Here is a 20,483-nt window from a genome sequence, read left to right on the forward strand (position 1 = left end):
GGGTTAAGGCTGCTATGGCAAATAAAAGACACCATGTGTGTCTGTATGCATGTACGTACATATACACATATACATATATACACACACACACATATATGTACATATATATATATGCTAGAATTAGATCCTATAGCTTCACCCTACAAGTTCAAAATCATGTTGCTCAAATCACAGCCAAGTGTGAAGACTTAACATGACAATATCTACTTTATATGTAACTAATAAAAATTAAATTGGAAGAGTCCTGAATCCTGGCAGCAGAAAACCAAAATCAAGGCAAATGTCTTTCTTTCCAGATGAGGTCTGAAAGGTGGATAAAAATCCAGCTGAAAGCTCCAATCAAAACACATTTTGTTAAAAGTTCCCATTTCATTTTTTTCCTTCATTTTGTTTCAGTCTATTTATTAATGCAGTTTCATTTATTTCTATTCATCTTGAAGACAAATCTTTGTCCTTCTATAGAATTACTCCAAATAGAATGTGATAAAGGGAACTTTCTTGCAATTATGATGTCGGTGCAGCCTGTCAGTGCACAGGGGATGGAAATGAGGTTGGGGACAGGGAAGGGAATTCTAATAGACACCATGATACATACAATGAACGCAGCGATATCCTGTGAGAGAAAGACTTGTCAAGCTAATCAGATCTTCTATAGCTAGGTAAAGGCAGTAACGGTAGTGCTAACCTTGTAAAGATGCTGCTGCTGCTCCTCTGACATCATCAGGTCATGGCTGTCCATCACAATGGATTCCATGTCAATCAGCCAATCCCAGAGCTCCTGGTATTCTGAATCAAAGTCCAAAAGGCTGTAGATAAGGAACAAAATGTATTATGCATAAATACTGTGTAGTTGTTAAAATCTTGTATTAGAATAATATATTCTTGAAAACTCATGATGTTCCAAGTTATATTTCTAAAGAGACATTCTGTATTTATACAGTGTGGATGAAAATGAAAACTGAAATCCAATTTAAGCCAGTGCCATGACCTAAATTCAGCAGCTGATGCCAAATCCCGACAACTGTTGGCATACTGCATTTTTTTCAAAAATTTTGAAACATAAATCCCCTATAGGTGTTGTTTAATTATTTTTACAGTGCTAGCTTTATATTGAGCAAATTTTGCAACATTCACCTTGATATAATTCATATGAAAATTATATTTACATCAAAAAATTACTCAATCCATTCAGCCATCCCTCTGCTGTCTATCTGCCTATCTTTGTAAATATCCTACATTTATTTTCATGGATGAGTAGCTAGCATTTCAACTTAACGCCTTAAGATAGGCTTGAGTGAATATGGTAAGCCAGTGAGAACTAAGGCCAGATACAGTATTAGACAGGTGTTCCCTACAGACATGTAAGAAACAAAGGTAAGGACAGGAAGTCAAAACAATGAATCCTTGAATAGCCAGCAATCATTAAAATTCAAAGGAGGATCACTACGGTTTTCAACAAAATAAATCATTAGAATAAGGAGCTTAAAAGGATTAATGTGATTCTCTATTGAAAGCCTAGTGAATAAGTAAAGCATAGATTCTTCTAAAACACTGTGATACAAGACAGAAAGTACATGCTGAAAAACTGCACATTCGTCAAATAGATACCTCTTGAAAAGGGATCTTCAAATTTGCAAAATTGGAACCAACAAATGCCTTGCCAGTATCAAAAAACTCCCATACTGATCAAAGAATAGCGCCTGTCCCACTAAAGCTAATTTCTCCATTTATTAAGAACTTTTTTAGCAACTCCATTAACAAAATGAGGAGTGGTTCAACAGAGAAACAATAAGCTAAACACGCTTTTAATGTCATTATTGCAGTTTTAGTTATTAACTAGAGTACCACGTGCGTGGTAATTTTGAAAGCTTATATAGATAAAGTTGTGACAAGTAGAACTGTCTCTGCTCAAGAAAGCAGGCAACAGAGAAGAAAGCATTTGCTTTCTGTGGTATTATTTTCAATGAATTGACAACAAAGAAAGTATTGTTTAATGCACGAGCGCTGATTCCTGCTTCTGAAGTAACCCTCTAGTTTAATCCACTGTACTAAGTATACTTTTACTCAATAATTTATGAGGTGCACTTACTTAAAACTGCTTGCTGCCCTGAGAAGGTAAGCAGTGTTACCATAAAGAAAGAAGAGCAAGCAAAAAAGGTCAGGTTACTATTATTGAAATATAAGTCTCACTTAAGAGTTCAGGGCTTTTTTCCTGTTTCAGGAGGTGTTTGACTCAGATATCATTTGGAAACTAAAATAAAACTAAACTCCATTTTGAATTGTATATTTGGCAGTGTTACTGAATCTTCATTCCTTCCTCAGAAAGCAGTATTACCATTCTGCTCTTCGGTGCCTACTGCTCCTTTTTTTCTCTTCTATCTTATCCAAATATTATTCAAAGATGTAAACCTGGCAGGCAGTTATTAAAACATATCTTCTATAACAGAAGATGTTAGATTTCATAACCTGTAAATTGGTACATTTTCAGTTGGACTTGGATGGTTTGTAGCAGTGAAAATCCTAAATTAATATATGAAGATGATGTGAAACAAAGCCTACATACAGAATGGCATGGGATGCCTTTGGAAAATGCACTGAGAGGTGGACTTGGATTTTTCTGTAGTACGCAAGAGACCTGCTGGATCCAAACATCTGCTTTGTGTCTAAAGATCCACATCTTACCTACAGTCCAAATTGGTCCATTTATTTGTGTATGGAAATGAACAAATCCTTTAAAGAAACAGAAACACACTTTTCTTTGACCTTTATAAAACATAGATAGGCATTAGAAAACAGCTGAATAATTTGATTTCAAAGTAATGTCCTAAACAGAAACTCAACCCAAAACCAAGAGTGAGAGAATTCATTGGAAAAAGCCCAGGAAGGGATACAAGACAAAAGAGATTTGGCTTTCTTCCTAATAGTTTACATAATGTACTTTTCTTTCTTTCTTTTTTTGTTTTAGTGTTTGGTTTGTTTTTTTTTTTTGGTTGCTTGGTTGGAGTTTTTTGGTTTCATTTTGGGGAGGGGGGTTGGGGTTTTTTCTTTGTCTGTTTGTTTTGGTTTTTATTGTTTTTTCTTGTTTTCTGAAATAAAGTCAAGTTATCTAGGAGTGTTTTTAAGCAACTGTCTACAGCAGAAATTTGCCTGACCCTGAAGATCACAAAGTTAGCCTACAGAGCATCATCAATATTTTTTAATACGTTTGCAATACTTTCAATGGTTTTAGAATATCTCTGATACATATTTTTAAAAACAGATTTTTAAAAATTATTATCTTGCATCTAAATGAATTAATTTAGTGATCGCTATTAAATTACTGTTTGGAAGAAGATGCAAGTTACTAAGCTGCTAAAAAGATATTCAGAAAAATCAAGAAATTGTAGGACTAAAGAGAAGTTAAGATTGAAACATATCTGTCAGTACTTCTGGGGTATATTTAATATTTCTTTTTTATTCAGAATCTACTTTTCCTGAGCTTAGCAGATCTTTCTTTTATATTGCCACAGGCAGAACCAGGGAAAGCATGACTTCTGAAATACTGATGTGTGTCAAACATACAATTATCATAGAAAAGATCCAATTTTGGTTGATTATATGAATTCACCAAACACTAAAAATGAATAAATTAGTTCACCTAATGAAAAAGAAAAAATCCTCTATTAAAAGTACCCAAACATTGTCGACAAAAATGCTATAATATTAGTTAAAGGGGAGGAAAAAACTGCTTCCTTGATGAAGTTTGTTGGTTAATAAGCTAAAACCGTTAGCTATGTAATAACTAAAATTACATTAAGAAGTATATTTTGTCTTGGTAAACCAGGAATCAGATATGCAGAGTTGCATGTCTAATCCCTTGAACCCTAAACATATTTCTTAAAATGTGGACACCAATTTATTATTTTGAATGAAAATTCATGAGCACCTTTCTCATGAGAAAACCAGTTCGTCTGTGGCATTAATAAATAAAAAGGAATGTGAAGCTATTTCCATCAGCCTTTTCCCCCATGTTTAACACGCACTTCCAGTTTGTAGTATTTCTTTGATGGCAGAACTCACATGGCATTTAGAAGTACTGTAAACACACTGGTACATCCACCAAAAAATTCAGCCAGACAAAATGTCCCTTCAAGTTTCCGGGTCATAATTTCATGGAACTCTTTTTCACATGTTTTTATTAGGGAGATATAGGAGAATTCCGAGTTATCGTCTTAACAGTTTTAAAACTTTCCTATGTTCAGCACATACTTAAAGCCCCCTCTAATGCATTTCTCTCAAAATCTCATGCACGAAGGCCCAATACCCACGGATGACAGGATCTTAGGATCTAGCTTTCATGCTGTGCAATGGTGCTGTCAATATCTCCCAAGAGGACCTGAATGCACTCATCTCCAGTTTTGAGGGGATACAATATTTCCAGCCAAATTTGCAATAACATTTTGCACCTGCCCTAAACTACTCTCGGGTACCACTTACCTCCTGGCTAGCTGGTGTTCTCCTGCAGTGGATACTCATTCTTTTCTCTTTCTTTGTCACTTTGGCCATTTTCATGCTAATACATGAAAACCTTCTCTATTGCCGTTTTAACAAGATTACGGTTTTGCAGGAAATCGCTAGTTCCTTACACACCCACAAAAATCACACTTTTCTGCAAATACTGCCCTACCTATCTCAGTTTAGTTATTTCCTGCACAAAGTCATCTCCCAAATCTCCTACATACACATATATACTCACATGCACACATCATATAAAAAATTCTTAAGCTTAAAATAGCTCTTGTTCTCCCTGTGGACATTCTGTTTTTTTCCTAGATCAAACTTCCACTATAGCAAATGTCCCCTTCTCTGTAGAGATCTCGGACCCTAGTTAGGTCATGCTACTGTGGAGTTTCTGTCCATGGTTTTTGTGCAGTAAGGAAACGCTGCATCAATTATATTTTTAAAGAGCTGAAAGGAATTTCCATTTTTTTTAACACGGCACCTCAGATGGGTTCAACTAAAAGTTTTCCAGCTGAATTTAGTCCCCACTAGTTTCTACAATGGCTGAATAAGTGGTATTGTACTGGTCTGATTTCAGCCCTTTGGCCCCTGAAGACACTGTTGAGGCTCTAAGGTCTGAGATGGCCTTATGGGCCCAGAAAGGTAGCCACAGCACTAAAAAGGTTTGAAATACTAGCAGATGATCATTTCCAGTTCAAAGCATATAATTACAAGTGAAAACAAGTGCATTTAAGAAACTATTTGATTATCACATATGGTATGTAGAGTTACAAACTGGATTTCTCTGTGAAGCATGTTACATCCCCTGCCCTCAGGAAAATCAAGTGTCTGTTGATGTGTCTTACATCCTCCTTGATATTCCAACCTTATGCCTTGCTCACATTCAGTGATGGCTGCAAAATTAGAAGCTGGTTTTGAACATGTAGCCCTCAGTGTACATTTATATACATATACACACCAATTCTGAACAAATTATTTTTATGGTTGGCACTAGCTGTGCTGGCGTGTTTGAGAATCTGACAGATTTCTGCATATGTAATCAAGATCTCAGTAATCCTACATAATTAGCCCACATCAACTTTTCTAAAACAGACACCTTTCTGTATAATAAGAGGGGATGTTTACAAGGCACATTTATCTTTACAGTTGGTAATTTAATAAAACTGTGTTTCCAAGACTTGAACATCGAGTTAACAATTGGAAAAGGGATTTCTGGAGATAAAGAACTCATGAACACCTTTGTCAATGACTTTTCTTGCACAGGAAACTGCAGGCAAAAGTTCTACTCTACTTCCAGTTACAAGGAAACTTCCATCAGCATGAGGGCATCCCCAGACAATGAGCACTAGTTGGGTCTTTTGACCTGCCTATACCATTATGATCCCACAGGTAGGTTTTTCTATGTTCATTTTGGGGCACTAGTACTTGGAAGATATGGTTTTCAGAAGACCTTAAAGAAAAAGTCTTCCAGAACTAAAAGTTTCCTTGATTGTGAAAAAGAGAGGAAAGCAAGAAGTCATTCTAGCATATTCCAGTGATTAATTTGTTCAAAATATTAAGAAAGAATGCTGTTGAATGCACACTTTTATATATGATATACGCATGTCTATGTGTGCTAACATTAATTAAAAGAAAAAACAAGCAGAGGAAAAACAGTCTAAAAAAAAGGCAAAACAGTTAAAATAAATGCTTTCTTGAAGTACAAAAACCTGAATATTTGAACTACAATTGAACGGCTTCATATTCATATTTCTTAGTCACCAGGAGAACAATGAATATAGAGGTCTTGCAGAGATACAATTACACTATCAAGATTCTTCCTTGGAAGATGTTAAGAAATCAAATAATATGAAGCTGCTGGAGAACAAAAGCCTAAAGAAAAAGCAGACAATAATTTTTTTTAAATCCAGGTAACACTTTACTATTAGATAGTATTAGGTGTTCCTATGAACAAAGCATCATTTGGATAAATTATCCAGAACCCATTATTTTTGCATCCATATATATAAAAAAAAGAGAGAGCAATAGAAACAGTTTTTCCCTGCCTCTTGGCCTAGGAAGAAAAATCCTGGTTAATTAGTAGTAAGAAAAAGTATATCGTGTAAAAAAAAAAACAAAACAGATCAGTGAGAATAAAACAACAAAAAGAATAGTTCCCTACCCATTACTTCCCACTGTGTGAACTTTTGACATATCAGCAAACTCTTCCTTTCGCTTGCTACTACTGTTGTACTGCTCACTGTACAGTTTTAAGGACATCTGTTCAACAGCATCTCTTTGTGCTTCCAGATAGCATAGCTGAACCTCAGCCTAGAAAAAGAAAACAAAGAGGGGAAAAAACAAAACAGAACATTAAAAAAATAATTCAGAAAGAAGACATTTAAAACAAATATTTTTGGACTGCAACAGTTTTAACCAAATTATTCACACCATTGGTTTTCTCCTTGTATGTGATAGTGAAAAAGGCTGAACCATTAATTCAAAGAACTACTGCATAATCCCAAATGCTAGAAATGAACTATTGAAGTTTCTATCAGAGAATGTGTTATATATTCCATGAGACGTATATCCAATCAAATGCTGCATAAAAATGTCTGGACATGAATAAAAAATATATTAGAAACCAAGCACCGTGATAGAACAGGTAGATGCATAAAGTTATATTTCTTACAGGCTTCAAGATTTATGTTGTTAACACACTGTCTGTGCTTCATAATTAATGAAATCCATATTGCTATAGGTATTTTTCCTTTAAACAGTAATTGTAAACAAACCCAAGCAGATTGGCATTATTCACATTCTCCTTTCCTGTATCTGGAACAGACTGATTACTCCACAACTTTAATTGCAAGGAAAAAGGCAATAAGTGAGATGTGCTGTTTTTCATCAGACTGTGCCTGTCCAGAAGAATGTGGAATAATATTTGGCATCAAAACTTATTGAATAGACACTTTATTTATTGCAGCTGTGGTGATCAGTATTCTTCTGAGGCTCAGAGAACCAGATGACACAAGGATAAAATCTGCTGTTGGCCACACTTGCCCCTAGGAACAGCAGAAAGAACAGAGCGTAGAGTAAGCTCAAAAGCACTTTGGGGCTGATATGCCATTGTTTTCTTTTAATATACTTCATTGAAAGAAAAACGCATTACAAATTCTGATAATGCTTCAAAAATCACTACTTCTGTGTAACTACATACTGCTATTTCCATTAGGAGTGGAATGCCTGCTTAACTATTTGGTGCTTTGGCAAGTAAATGCAAATGGCACGGAGCAAATTTTGTGTAAGGACTCGTATTTTCTGCTGTGGGAGGCGGGGAAGTAAAGAGTTTATTTGTTTGCTGACAGCACAGCTGAGTTACCAATCTGTGGAACAACAGAAGTCATAAAGAGAAGGTAGTGAAAGGGCTAGAGAGAAGGGCAATCTGTAAAATGTAAGAAAAATGCGAGCAAGTGAAGGGAAACAGGCACTGAAGAATGTCAGCAGGGAAAGTCTGAAAGAAGACTGGAATGTCTTTATAAGCTAGTGGCAATAACAGTTTCTCTATTTGCTTAGGCCTTGCCTTGGTGTAATTTTTTGCTGAAAAATAATGTAAGTGATTTGGAAATTCCATTTCCTTTTAAAATTTCTTATTCAAACATTTATAGCTTTCTCTCTCAGCTGCTTCTTACAGTGAAATTAGTTATGTTTTTCAGTAAATCCCAATATGTTTTTGAGAAATTTAAAAACAAACCAACATGCAAAAAAAAAACCCCAGAAAATACAGAAAATGCTAGCAATTTTCCAAGGAGATAGAAGATAAAAATTCTGACTAGTCCATGCAGGTCATTCACTTTGTATTTAAATATAATTCAAGGCTTTCATACCTATTTTAAAATAGTGGAAAATTAAATCACAGAAAAAACAGTGAAGAAACATTATCTAAATGAGCTGGGACTGCCCAATTAGAGTAAAATGCTAAAACTATTCTGCTTTCTCAGAAACTATAACTAAAATTGCCATTTATATAACTCAGAAACAACCACAGCAGCAAATAACCTGCGTCACCTTCCTGTTCCCCGTCCACCCCCAAGTGCATTTTCCTCTGAACTGATAAACAGTCCACTTCCACAGTATACAGACGTTCCTGAACAAATTTCTTTTTTTGGAAGGATTCTTCACCAGTAAGGATAGTCTTTCAGCAGAGTATTTTGCATTGTGCACATAAGGCTATGAATGTGTTAATTTAATTTATTTTTACCACAAAGCAGTAATCCACTGTTATAATTTTAATTTCTTATATATATGTTGACATGACACATTCAGTCTAAAGCCCTGTTGTCAGTGACCAGTAATTTTCTAAAACAATTAGATCTATCAGTTAAAATCTGTGAGTGTTTTAAGCCTAGAGAGGAAATCTTGTGGAAAACTTGAAATAAAAAATCCCTTCTTTTCAAGACAGGTTTGTAAATCAAGATAAGTAATTCCTAACTCCTGGCTGGAGTTTAGGTAGAGGTTTTTGGGCTTTTCTTGGCTGTTGTTGAAATTGTGTACACAACGTTCCTCATCCTCTCCCATCCCAAGACTCTAAAAAGAGGGAGTAACCTAAGCTCTGGAACATCACACATCATAATTAAAACTGAGCCCTGAATTGTATGAACACAGGCTATTTCTTAAATAGCAAAACTATCACAAAAATTTAGATAGGTTTTTTTCCCTCATATTTTCTATTTCCCCATCCTACAATTTCCTCAATATTTTAAAATAAAAAAATGTTAAAAATAAAGGCAGCAGCTTTTCACAATTTGGTCATGCTCTATTCACTTGCAAAAGTATTTGTAGGGAAATCAATAACAAATATGGGAAATGGGAGAAGAAAAAGAATTATTAAATAGAATAGTGGGGGAAAGGAAAAGCAGGATGTAAAGGGCAGGTAAATATATGAAGAGGGATAAATAAGAATCCACTCTTTCTTCCTTGCAGCTATAAGGCCCTCTTTCACTAAGGATTATGAACTCCATCAACATCATACCCTATGAAGCTTGAATACAACCCAGTTCCTTCACTTCAGAAATATGATCTCTCTATAAATCAACTATTTTTGGTTTTAAACCCAATTTCTATCTTCAACGTTCGTGAACAATTACAGCAACTCAAACTCAGACAGCACAGAGTTTCAGATGGATCTCTCTGATTTCTTTTCTCTATGTATTCATCTATCTCACTGTTGTACTTAAGCTTTTTTTTTTGTCTCTGTTATACTGATATCAACTGCAAATCCAAAGAGGCTTTGAAGACCTTGAGTAGGTATTGATCAGTTTAAGTCTCAAAAAACTACATTTTACACAATCTGAGCTAGGAGGTACAAGGCATAATATAGAAAAAAGTACAGAGCACAGGTATGCAATAAACCTACTGCAGTTTATTTTCAACTTAAAATCTTTAGTGGTAATGAAGGACCAGTTTTGCAATATTCTGGGAAAATAAAGTAACAACTTTATAAATTCCTAATCAAATATAGAAAAGCTACTTGATTTACATTTAAACCTACATTGTGTGTATTTTCAGATAGCCCTACATAATTTTCATTACATAACACAAACTTCAAGAACAATCTGTATAACAAGCACACCTTTATGGACACAGATATCTAGCAAACCCTCAAAAAGTCTACTGGGTATGCATAGTCGCAAACATTGCTATTAGAAATTGGGTGGGAGGTAATCATTCACTTACTCCTAGTGCCCCATCTTAGAATTGAAATTCAGTTCCTTAATTTTTTTTAGGATGTAGTAAATCTGAATATGTGAAAAATTGAAAACAGAGGAAAAAAATGGCAAGGAATTATACACAGCAGTAGTTTTCCACTTTATGCTCCTCTTCTAAGTGACCATTTTTGCAATAAAAAGACAATGAAGATGCTGATGATGGTATTGTTACACATTTGTAGGGATTCTCTACCTACTAGGATGGAATGAGTTTAAAATATTCTGTGTAAAATAAACTGAAATATTTCCAATAATCAAATGACAAAATTCTCTCATTTTCCTGAGCCTGAGGGAACCAGTCTCTGAAAAAGACTATGAAAAAACTGTAGTCTGGGGAAAAAAAAGTGAAAAAAAATCTAGACTAGTGCCTAATACTCAGTTCTAGTGATTGATTAATAATGGTAAATAATTTCAAGGCTATTTTCTAAAGCTCATTTTCTAAAAACTAAGAACTTATAAATAAATCGGAAGAGCCTGGGGTACAAATCTGTTCCTTAAGATTGGCTTTGCATGACAACGTAAAATGTCCTTTACTATACAGATCACTACATAACATGAAGGAGTAATCAGTGACAATACAAATCAATGAAAATACATTGTATTTCTTATTAGACTTACATGTTGGAATGACCTTATTCTGAAGTGGAGAAAGACATGGGATAATGACTCTTGCTGTAGAAGGAAGGAGACTGAAAGGTTATATTGTATAATGTGTCAAACAAGAGACTCAAAATTTACACCAGTGTAAATTGGAGATATGAACTCAGAGCTAGTGATTTTCTGCTACAGTTTTTTTTATTTATTTTGGAATTTACTGGAATAAATATCATTGATTTGGTGTTAAAAGAAAAGTATTTTCAAAAGTGTCTCCCAGGGAGCAAAAGTGATTTGTTAGGAACCATGTTAGTGTAGGCAAATACTTCTGTGTTTTATATATACAAATTATATATAATACATTCTTCTAAATTTAAATTATGAAAACATCCTATCTTGCATTACCCTTTCTTTACAGTTCTGTAGGGAAACTTTACTTCTGCCACAGTACACTGTACTTAGTGAGAATTATATAAGAAATACAGACATTTCGTTCCTCTGCCATTCTTAAAACTTAAGCTGAACAAAAACAGCCTCTGAAATTAAAACACTCGATCCAGTTTGTGCCAACAAGGAGATGGTCAGATGGCCCCAAGCAGCATGTAGACTTAGAATACTCACCCATATGTATATTTTAAAGAACTGCAAACTCAGATGTCCCTTTCTAAAAGGATGCACATTCCAGCTTGTCACTCTGTATATCTGTAATTGGTGAAATTTCTTGAGATTTAAAATTGAGAATAATTTCTTTCCAGAATTAAGTTGATAAAAGTAGCTTTTATATGCTTAAATACTCAAGCATTTTCTTCTGTCACAATATTCTGCATACTTGCCCAAGTATTTATTTGAAGGCTTTATTACGGAACACAAAAAAGATCCTGGCTCTGTCCCAGTACAGTTACTGAATAAAATTATGTTGAGAATTTTATGGCTCAGAGTATCTTTCATGAAGATGTAGATTACAGAAAGCATTCTTTGGCAAGCAAGAGTTTTTTCAAAAACTCTATACAGACAGACTTAATCATCCATCCTGCCATCCCTACACCCAGCCAACAGGTCTTCTATTGAAGAAAACACCTAAGGTGGAATGAATTCTTTCAAGTTGCACCAGCTTTTTAAAAGGCATTGTATAACAGAATTATAGGATCATTTAGGTTGGAAATACCTTTAAGATCACTGGGCCATCATTTGGCAGCATTAGGCTTCTTGGACTTCAAGCGTCTGCTGCTACCCTAAGTTTAGGTATTTGTTTTCCCCCCCTTACTCTGCATAATAAAAACAGAGACCTTGCTGCTATTGAATACTTTCTTAATCTGTTACCCGTCCTGCTTTTGGCTTCCTTGACTTGTCATCTTGCACACTCTCTTCAGAACGGAATCAAATTTTTAAGAAAAAGTCCTGTATCACAAAATATGTTTACTTTGAGCTGAATATTTGAGAGTCCTATTTAAAAGGATACCCTGTGTTTTGATCATGCAGGAAATTAATTCTGTTAATCAGGGCATGCTTGTTACCAGTTAAAATCTTAGCTAAGTGCTCCTATTGTCACAAATCTCAGAAATGTTTTTATATTAAGAATAATGTATTGCTTTGTTTTTCAGTGTGCTAAAACCATCACAACAATGTGAAACCACCACAGACAATGCACAAAATTACAAGACAACAACATTCATACATATCAAGGTACTTAAACTCCATATAGAGTTTAAGTAACAGCACAGGGAATTTTAGGTCTATCTTCACACTATAAAATGGAATTTTAGATAGTCAGGGCTGTGTTATAGCAAGAAGAACTTCAGGCAATTCTCAGAGCCATCAGAAATTGTGGGGGGAGGGTGGGAGGAAGCCTATAAAATAATAGTAATACCTTTTTGCAGGTTTCCCTTGGCTTTCAGAAATCCATGACCTGTGACTTCAGGACCGGGGAGTGCAAATGCAATCAGTAGGGTCACCTCAGCAGCATTGTCTGACCAAATCCATGAAGATGCCATGATCATGCTGCTAATTTAAAATCTGCACCTCTTGTGTCTTTATTTCTGACTATTCACCTGCCTCTCATTCTATTCAGGGTAACACTAAACACAACATAAGAGCATAGCATGCCCTGTGCATTATACAGATCTCAGTTATAAACCCGGAGAAGTTCCCTACATCATAAATATCAAAAAGCATTGAAGAAAATTATGAAAGAATTAACCTCTCCAGATGTTAATTAAGACAGAATAGTTTCTGATAACAACATCCCAAAATTTCCAGGTGAAAAAAAGTTCTAGTAAAAATGGAAATCGAACAAAGGCTGGGACCCTTTTCTACTTTGCTTGTCTTGCAGGTCTGCATCTCCAGCCTGCAGAAAGAGAGCGACAGAGAGTCTAATAATTGGGGGTCAGGTGGGGAACAGCCTTGCTCTGACAGTGGAAAAGGCTGGGATGACAGAACAGTGTTTGCTAAAGACATGTGGAAGACACAAATCAACAAGGATGCAGATCCAGCCAAACCCATCAACATAATAGAGTGCATTTCTTTGTAGCTGCCACATGCCTTCCATCTCCTTCAGTGACACCTCTTCATATGCCACAACAACTGTAAACCCACACAGCCCAATTCTGACAAACCCAGAAATCGTCCTATTAAATTAGCAATTAATCAACACAACCTTGGGTTTTTCACTGCCAGGAAGAGAAAAAAAATGTTATAGAAGGGCAGAACAAAAATATGTTGTACATAAAGAAGATTCAAGACCTTTCTGGGTCAGCCTCAGGACCCTCAGTCAAGAAGAGGAAAGACTAGTCATGCATAGAAGTGCTAAAATTATAAACTTAATCTTACCTAATTAAAACCTCCATTATTTGCACTGTTCTTATTGTTCCTACCATTTTCTGTGTTTCTACTTCTAGAGCAATGCAGTGCCCTAAAAAATAGATGGTTAAAGAGTCTGTCTATCATCCAATGCACAGCTACATCTAAAAGTCACATTTTTCTATAGGGCTTCTGTACCAAATCACACAGAACAGCAATGCACCTAGCTCAGTTTGTAGGGTTGGCATTCAGAATGGCCCTGCTCTTAAGGCTAAAGCTACCCAGGTTCAGGATTTAGGACAGCACAACTTGTGCAAGAGAAATTCCAGAGTGCTGGTGCACGTTCTGCCCCACCATTCCCACAGCAGATTGACACATACATGTCTACTTCAAAATAGCAAGGAAAGGTAAGTTTCTCAAAACCAATGCTTCCTATGGAAAACTATGCAAAACAGCCCAGGAAGGCATGGCAGAGCAAACATAAAAATGTTACAGACTTTTCCTGGGCAATTTTATCATGCTGTACTAGTAGCACAAATGCAGCTTAATTTTCCCCCTAGTAGGTCCATTTTAAACTTCTATATGCTTGAGAAATGCTACATATTTATTAACCTAATCATTAAAAATATGTGTGTGCTTAATAACTAGTTCCAAAATTTCCTAGACATGTCAACTCACAAAAACACAGAAATTTTGACCTAAATTCTTCTTTTGGTTCAATGTTTTGAGTCAAATATTTTGAAAGGTTCAATAGTGTCAAACATTTTGAAGTCAAAACTCCTACACTGTGTTCCTCAAAGACACTCATTGAACGCTTATTTAACATGTTCTGAAATTGAAGGAGATTCTTTCCATGCCTTGATAGTCTATTTGATGCTATGTTACCCCCAGAGATGTGAATGTTTTCTTATTACACAATTTTTTCCTCCTACAGGAAGAAATTACTGGGAATTTTTATCAGCTTTTTAGATATTGAACTATTAATAACATAAAATTGTGCAATATTAACACTACTCTGTCTCCACTGCACAATTAAGCAAGAATAGTCAGACTCTGAAGGAGGATATGTCAACTAATGTCAATTAATTTATTTAAAAATAGCAGGGAAATGCAGGCTAAGCATTTTCCTCTTTATATAACTTACCCTATCCATATGTATAGATGATTTTTAGTGAAAATATTAGTAATTGTTCTAGCAACAACAAAACATATAGCTTAAAATGTTGATTTATACAACTGCCTTGCTGTGTATAAAAAGCAGGCACAGGCTGCTGTTCCTTTGAGTTTTTTTATGCTCCTCTGATGAGGAGCCTCTTGACGCACCTGACACTTACTGAGGTAGAGGAAACTGTAAAAAGATAACTGTTTTAAACATAAAATATCTGTATTGCTAAGAGGTCAGCTTTGCCACTGCTGACTTCATTGCAATTTGCATACTATTAAAGCATTACCCATAATGTTTGTAAAATTTAATTTTAAAGCTATGCTGTTAAAGATGTTTACTGAATTGTAAGCACCTAGGACATTTGGGAAATTTGTTAATACTGTGATAGTTATAGTATTTCTGTCTTACTTTGCTTCTTATTTAATCCCCTCACAAAACCACATTATTTTCTTTCATTTTATGACAATGAATCTCTTTTTAGTGCAAGCTGAGAAACTTAAAAAAAAGTATACTGCAACAGTACAGTAATCAAGATGACTTCCTCTCTTATTCTCAATATACTTAAGTTTGTTAAAAATGTCACTAACTTACTTATTTACTTTTGCTGGGGCTGAGATCCAATTATACTCCTATAGTCTAGAGGTGATGGGTATGATTTTCTACTTCACTCAAATACAGGCTTTCTCATTAAATCTCACAGCTTGGTAATCACAGTCATCACATTTGTGTTTCAGTGCTGCATCCACACTCACATTCTCCTTCCCTGGATTTCCACCCTCCTTCCCTCATCCCCTCCCCCAGATCTTTATTTACTCCCTAGCAGAAACTGCAAAATTACATATGTACAATGTGCAGCTACAATCTTTGCTTCCTTTTCTCTGCCAGACTAGCACTCTAACACACTTCTTTGGGGAAGCAGTGGTATTAACTCAGTTACTATAATACAAGTACAGTTTCCTTTGAAGTATCGTAAAAAAAGTTGTCCTTAGATGATAATGGAAAGGATGGAGTAAAGCAGGAACAACAAGAATCACTTTACATACTAATAACAACAATTTAGTTATCAAAACAGTACAGAACAAGCATGCTTTTATACTATTCTTTAAAAAATTTAGCTTCCTAGGGTTCTAATAGTCTTTTCCTATGGTTCAGGAATGCACAGTAGCACTCAGCCCAGTGCCTGTATCCTTATTTCAAAGAGAATCATTCAAACCGACATCCACCCTGTCAAGAATCTTGACTTTGAGCTGCTAATGCAGAATAAAAATCAATATAAATTTTGATCATTTGATGAATATTTACTTCTTTCTTTCGAGCCTGGGGATTTAGAATTGAAAACTGCTGAATCAAGTCATTTTATTTTTTTTGTGTTTGTGCCAACACCAATTTACTACCCTCCTGAAAGTTCCTGAACAAGATGTCTCATGTGGCATTCATGTTGGTTTTTCCTGTCAATCATAACTGTGTGCTAGTAGGGAACCATAAACATTTTCCTTTCATACTCTTAGTTCTCCAAAAAGGAATATTTTGATTACTTCCCTGGAAAAAGGTAAACTTGTCTTATTTAGACATACTTTAAAATGCCTATGTCTATTTTCCTAGGATAGCTGCTGTGCCTATATTGAAACTATCCATGAAATATTTTCTTTTCAGTATGAGTTGCTTCATACAAAGGAGCAGTTTACAATCACTGCAAGTAAAGCTTAGTAGCACAAAACAGATAAAGATCTATATTGACATTATCACTTCCCCTATATATTTTCTAAAAAACTGCATGAAAATTCTAACCAATATAATGCACACCAAATGTTTGTGAAAATGAAGATAGCAGGAAATAAATAGATCCCACAAGTGGGCAATTAAGATATGACTGTAGTTTGCATTGCATCCTTCAAAGAAATGGGCCTCCAATCTCAAAAAAAGAGTTTATAAAAAAAGTATATGTAAAGCTCCTATGTTTCCATAGTGACTGGGGTGGGGGTAAGAGAACAGGGAAAAGGAAAAACGATGCTTCTAAATTTGTAAAAGACCTAGATTAGTTTTACAAGAACTGTAAATGCAAGCAATTTTTCATCTTGCAAAGTTTTTTTATATATGACTCAGTGGCTGACGGGCTTTATCTTGAGCAATTTTGTTGGTCTCTTATAAATGAAATAAAAGTGGCAGCAGCTGTCTTTCAGAAGGCTGATATAGGTTTGTATAGTCATATGATATTATGTAGACAGATGTTTTAAATAAAATAAAATATTTAGATTGCTAGATACCTTGGTAGATATAAAGGCAATTATAGGATGTCTTTGTTAAATTAAATTTCTCATTCTTTTGAGAAGAAAAAAAGGGAATTGTCCTGGAAACAGTACCAACAGGAAATGATTCTATATCTAAAACAGCTGGAGACTGTAACTAATATAAATTTGCTTGAAAATAAAAATTCTGTATGCCTCTAGAGACATGCAGCAACATGCAGTAAAACCAGATGTGATAAATTTTTTTTTAATAGTGTGTTTATATAGATATATAAAATACTAAGATAAGATTCACTCAAGTAGAGAGACTGTTCAAGGCTAAAACAAAGTAGTAGAATAATTAAAGCCCAAAATTGTACAAAAAGAGCCATCCTTTTCTAACAATAAAAGATGCCGTTTTTTGGTGAATGTTGCCTTTTCAGAAACATGTCACCTTAATTTGACAATTCCAGTGTGATAACACTTTATAGCTTTAACAAGACAAAATACAGTGGAAAACTTTTCTCTCAGCAGTTTAAGGTGGATTTTTATTTACATCTATGTTATATTTAACAAAGTTCCAAAAATAACTTTAAAAGTAAAGCCAATATCCAGTACTCAAATACCTTAGCTGCTTTATTTAGGCAAGCTTTCCACAGTGTATAAGGGAATTTTTGCAGAGCAAAGACTATATGTGAACCCTATCTATTCAAAAAATAAACCACTTGTTCTATCTAGCCCATGTCTAACATGACTTCACCAATTCTATTTCCATTTTTGTTGAAAATACTGCAGTATAACAGACTGCATTCTGTTTACTTGCGGCTTTATTCTTTGTCAAGGCCTCTGTTACAAACTTGTCATGACTCCAGAGGCCAAACCTGCACAGCTGATTTGGCTAAAGCACCCAAGCTCTTAACTTAAAAAGAAAACATTCCAGAAGGAGTATAAATGCCAAAATGTAAGAATAAGAGTTTTACAGGTCTGGCCAAAATGTAAGAATAAGAGTTTCACAGGTCTGGTTTTCAAATCACTATTAATAAAAATCCATCCAAATTTGCATAGCCACATTCTTCCTTGTTCTCTAATATGATGATACCCTAGCATTGCTTGTTCAGTATTACTGCTGGCTTTCTAAGTAATTTTATTTTGTAATTTAAACAGCAAATTAAACTTTGTCTCATACTTACAAAAACACTCCAGCTACGTAAAACCAAATGAAGCATGCTCAAGATATTGGAAGTGCTGTATTATAGTCCCTATACAGGAGACATAAATGGTGTTAAAGATTCCTTTTAGAAAGCTTCAGGTTGGATTGCTTTCATTTTTTTTCAATAGCCTTAATTGGCTAAGTGCCTTTGGGCCAGCTAATACCCAGAGAGACCTAATCTCAGTAATCTTGTAAATACAATGATTTCAACAGATTTTCATCAAAGACATGACCATTACATGAGATTCTGCCTGTTTGGTGCTGTATTATTTCTCATTTAGAATGTAGTTAATACTGCCATATTATTTATTATAAGATTTATTATGACAGAGTTCTGTGTTACTGAAAGTCCAAGAAAAAGGAGATATTTAGCTATTTTATTCAAGTTTAGACAGCTGTTTAAATGGCTATGAACAAACATTTTCATTTCAAAATCAAAAGGAAATAGGTTGAAAAATAGCAAAATCACCCTTCTCAAGTTATAATGTCCAAAGATGTGTGTAACAAATGTTCATGTGACTACACATTTACAGATTTTTTTTCCTTCAAACATTTGGAAGTATAACTGAGATGACAATAACACAGCACAGTATAATAATCATATCTGCTGCATCTTTTTAGTTTAACACCTGACCCATGAAAATGCGACTTTTTTGCTGTTAAAAGATGAATAATGACTCAAGAAATCTGAAGTTCAATTACTACAAAAAATATGTCAAGGGAAAGCTTTAATGAAAAGATGCACATTTCCAGTAACCACAAACAAGGCAGTAAATTACATTTTTACATTAAACTGTTAAAGTTGAATATCACTACATGGGAATTCTGGGGACTCAGGTTACAATAGACTGTAATCTGTTTTCAGAGACAAAAACAAGCATGAGTTCTAAACCATCTAATGACCTTACAAAATGGTGTGGGACACAGGCTCTATAGAAGTGAAAATATCAACAAGAATCATTACACACTGATTAATCTAGACCTAAGAGAGGTCACAAACTGATAAATCAAGGGTTATTAACATATTTTAAAATAAATATTTTAAATTCAGTTGGGTAAAAGCGTTTTATTATAATCTCACAAATTTCTAAAACAGATCAACTGATACTGTGAAAATTTTTTTGCTCTTGTCATAGCATTAATTAAAATGGAGGCATTAAGCCTGAGTGTTACAATGGAAGGTTATATTAGAGATTTTAATAATAGGCACAGGCAATCTATTATACAGAGAAGTCAGGACCCATGTAGTGGAATGGTCGAAAGCCTAAGGGCATTTTTAGCAGGAAATAGATAGGCACTGGTGAGAGATTACAGCTACACAAGTAACCTTGTGCTCCAGATCCTCTTTGCTGAGCATGGTTGAATACTGACTTTGTAGTAATCTGTTTCTATAGATGCCACATAGGAATTATGCTTAGAGGTACTTTTGCTTTACAGGTCCACACAAAATTTGGATCTGACCACAAAACCCTACACTTATTCTTCAATTGCGTGTCCAAACCAGAAAAAGTTAGCATGCTTTTTTGGGGATCTTGATTTTTTTGTAACTGAACCATCAATATTTCAATAGAGTAGGCTCAGATTAAAAGTTCAAGTCTTGGAGCTATCAGAAATAATTATCCTAGAAAGTTGTATGGTAGCAGGACATTATGGTCTTATTTATGGAGCTTAGGTAGAATTTCCAATCAGCATGATTGCATCTATTTCTAGTGCTTTGTTAATCGCTTCCTGAAGCTGCTCATTAAAAGCTCCTATGTCAACACGTAATGCTGTGGTGGCTGAAACAGAGATTGGGAATACAATCACATCTCATGGCTTGGCTGAGAAGTACCCTGCAACATGTGCACTTTATCACAAATGCTGTTTTCCCATTTGATAAAATGCCTTACCATGTCATGGAACAGTGGTCATTTATTTCAAAGGAACAAGCTGAATCTTCACCATTAAATGCTGGATGTGAGAAAACATCATTCTATTTCTGTCTCCCTCAACAATGGAATTGCAGTGCGGCCCAAGTACAGCAATTTAACATCTCTCTTACAACAGCCACAGAAGTGATGACAGCCCTAGACAATAATCACTTGCCAATACCACAGTACTTACCTACTGACTGTGAAAGCTCTCATAGCCGTAGTCGATAATTGAACCGACCAATTCCACTGTGCTGTATGTGATTGGTGATATTATCCCTTTAAGTGTGTTATTTAAGTTTGCAATGCAGTTAATTGAAACCCTACTAGATGCAA

At 34.9% G+C, this 20,483-nt stretch overlaps 1 protein-coding gene across 4 annotated transcripts in view; it reads right to left on the bottom strand.

Annotated features, from left to right (window-relative positions):
* AKAP6 (A-kinase anchoring protein 6) overlaps positions 1–20,483 on the bottom strand; it is a 214,164-nt gene that overhangs the window by 76,277 nt on the left and 117,404 nt on the right. For all 4 annotated transcript variants that reach the window (XM_084208619.1, XM_084208617.1, XM_084208618.1 and 1 more), the window contains exons 8-9: positions 6,662–6,810; positions 686–806 (exon numbers count right to left, since the gene is read on the bottom strand). In XM_084208619.1, the coding sequence (XP_084064745.1) occupies positions 686–806; positions 6,662–6,810 (270 nt within the window). The remainder of the gene's footprint in view (positions 1–685; positions 807–6,661; positions 6,811–20,483) is intronic.

The sequence above is a fragment of the Fringilla coelebs genome (assembly GCF_963513975.1).
Source record: "Fringilla coelebs genome assembly, chromosome: 6".
Classification (NCBI taxonomy): Eukaryota; Metazoa; Chordata; class Aves; order Passeriformes; family Fringillidae; genus Fringilla; species Fringilla coelebs.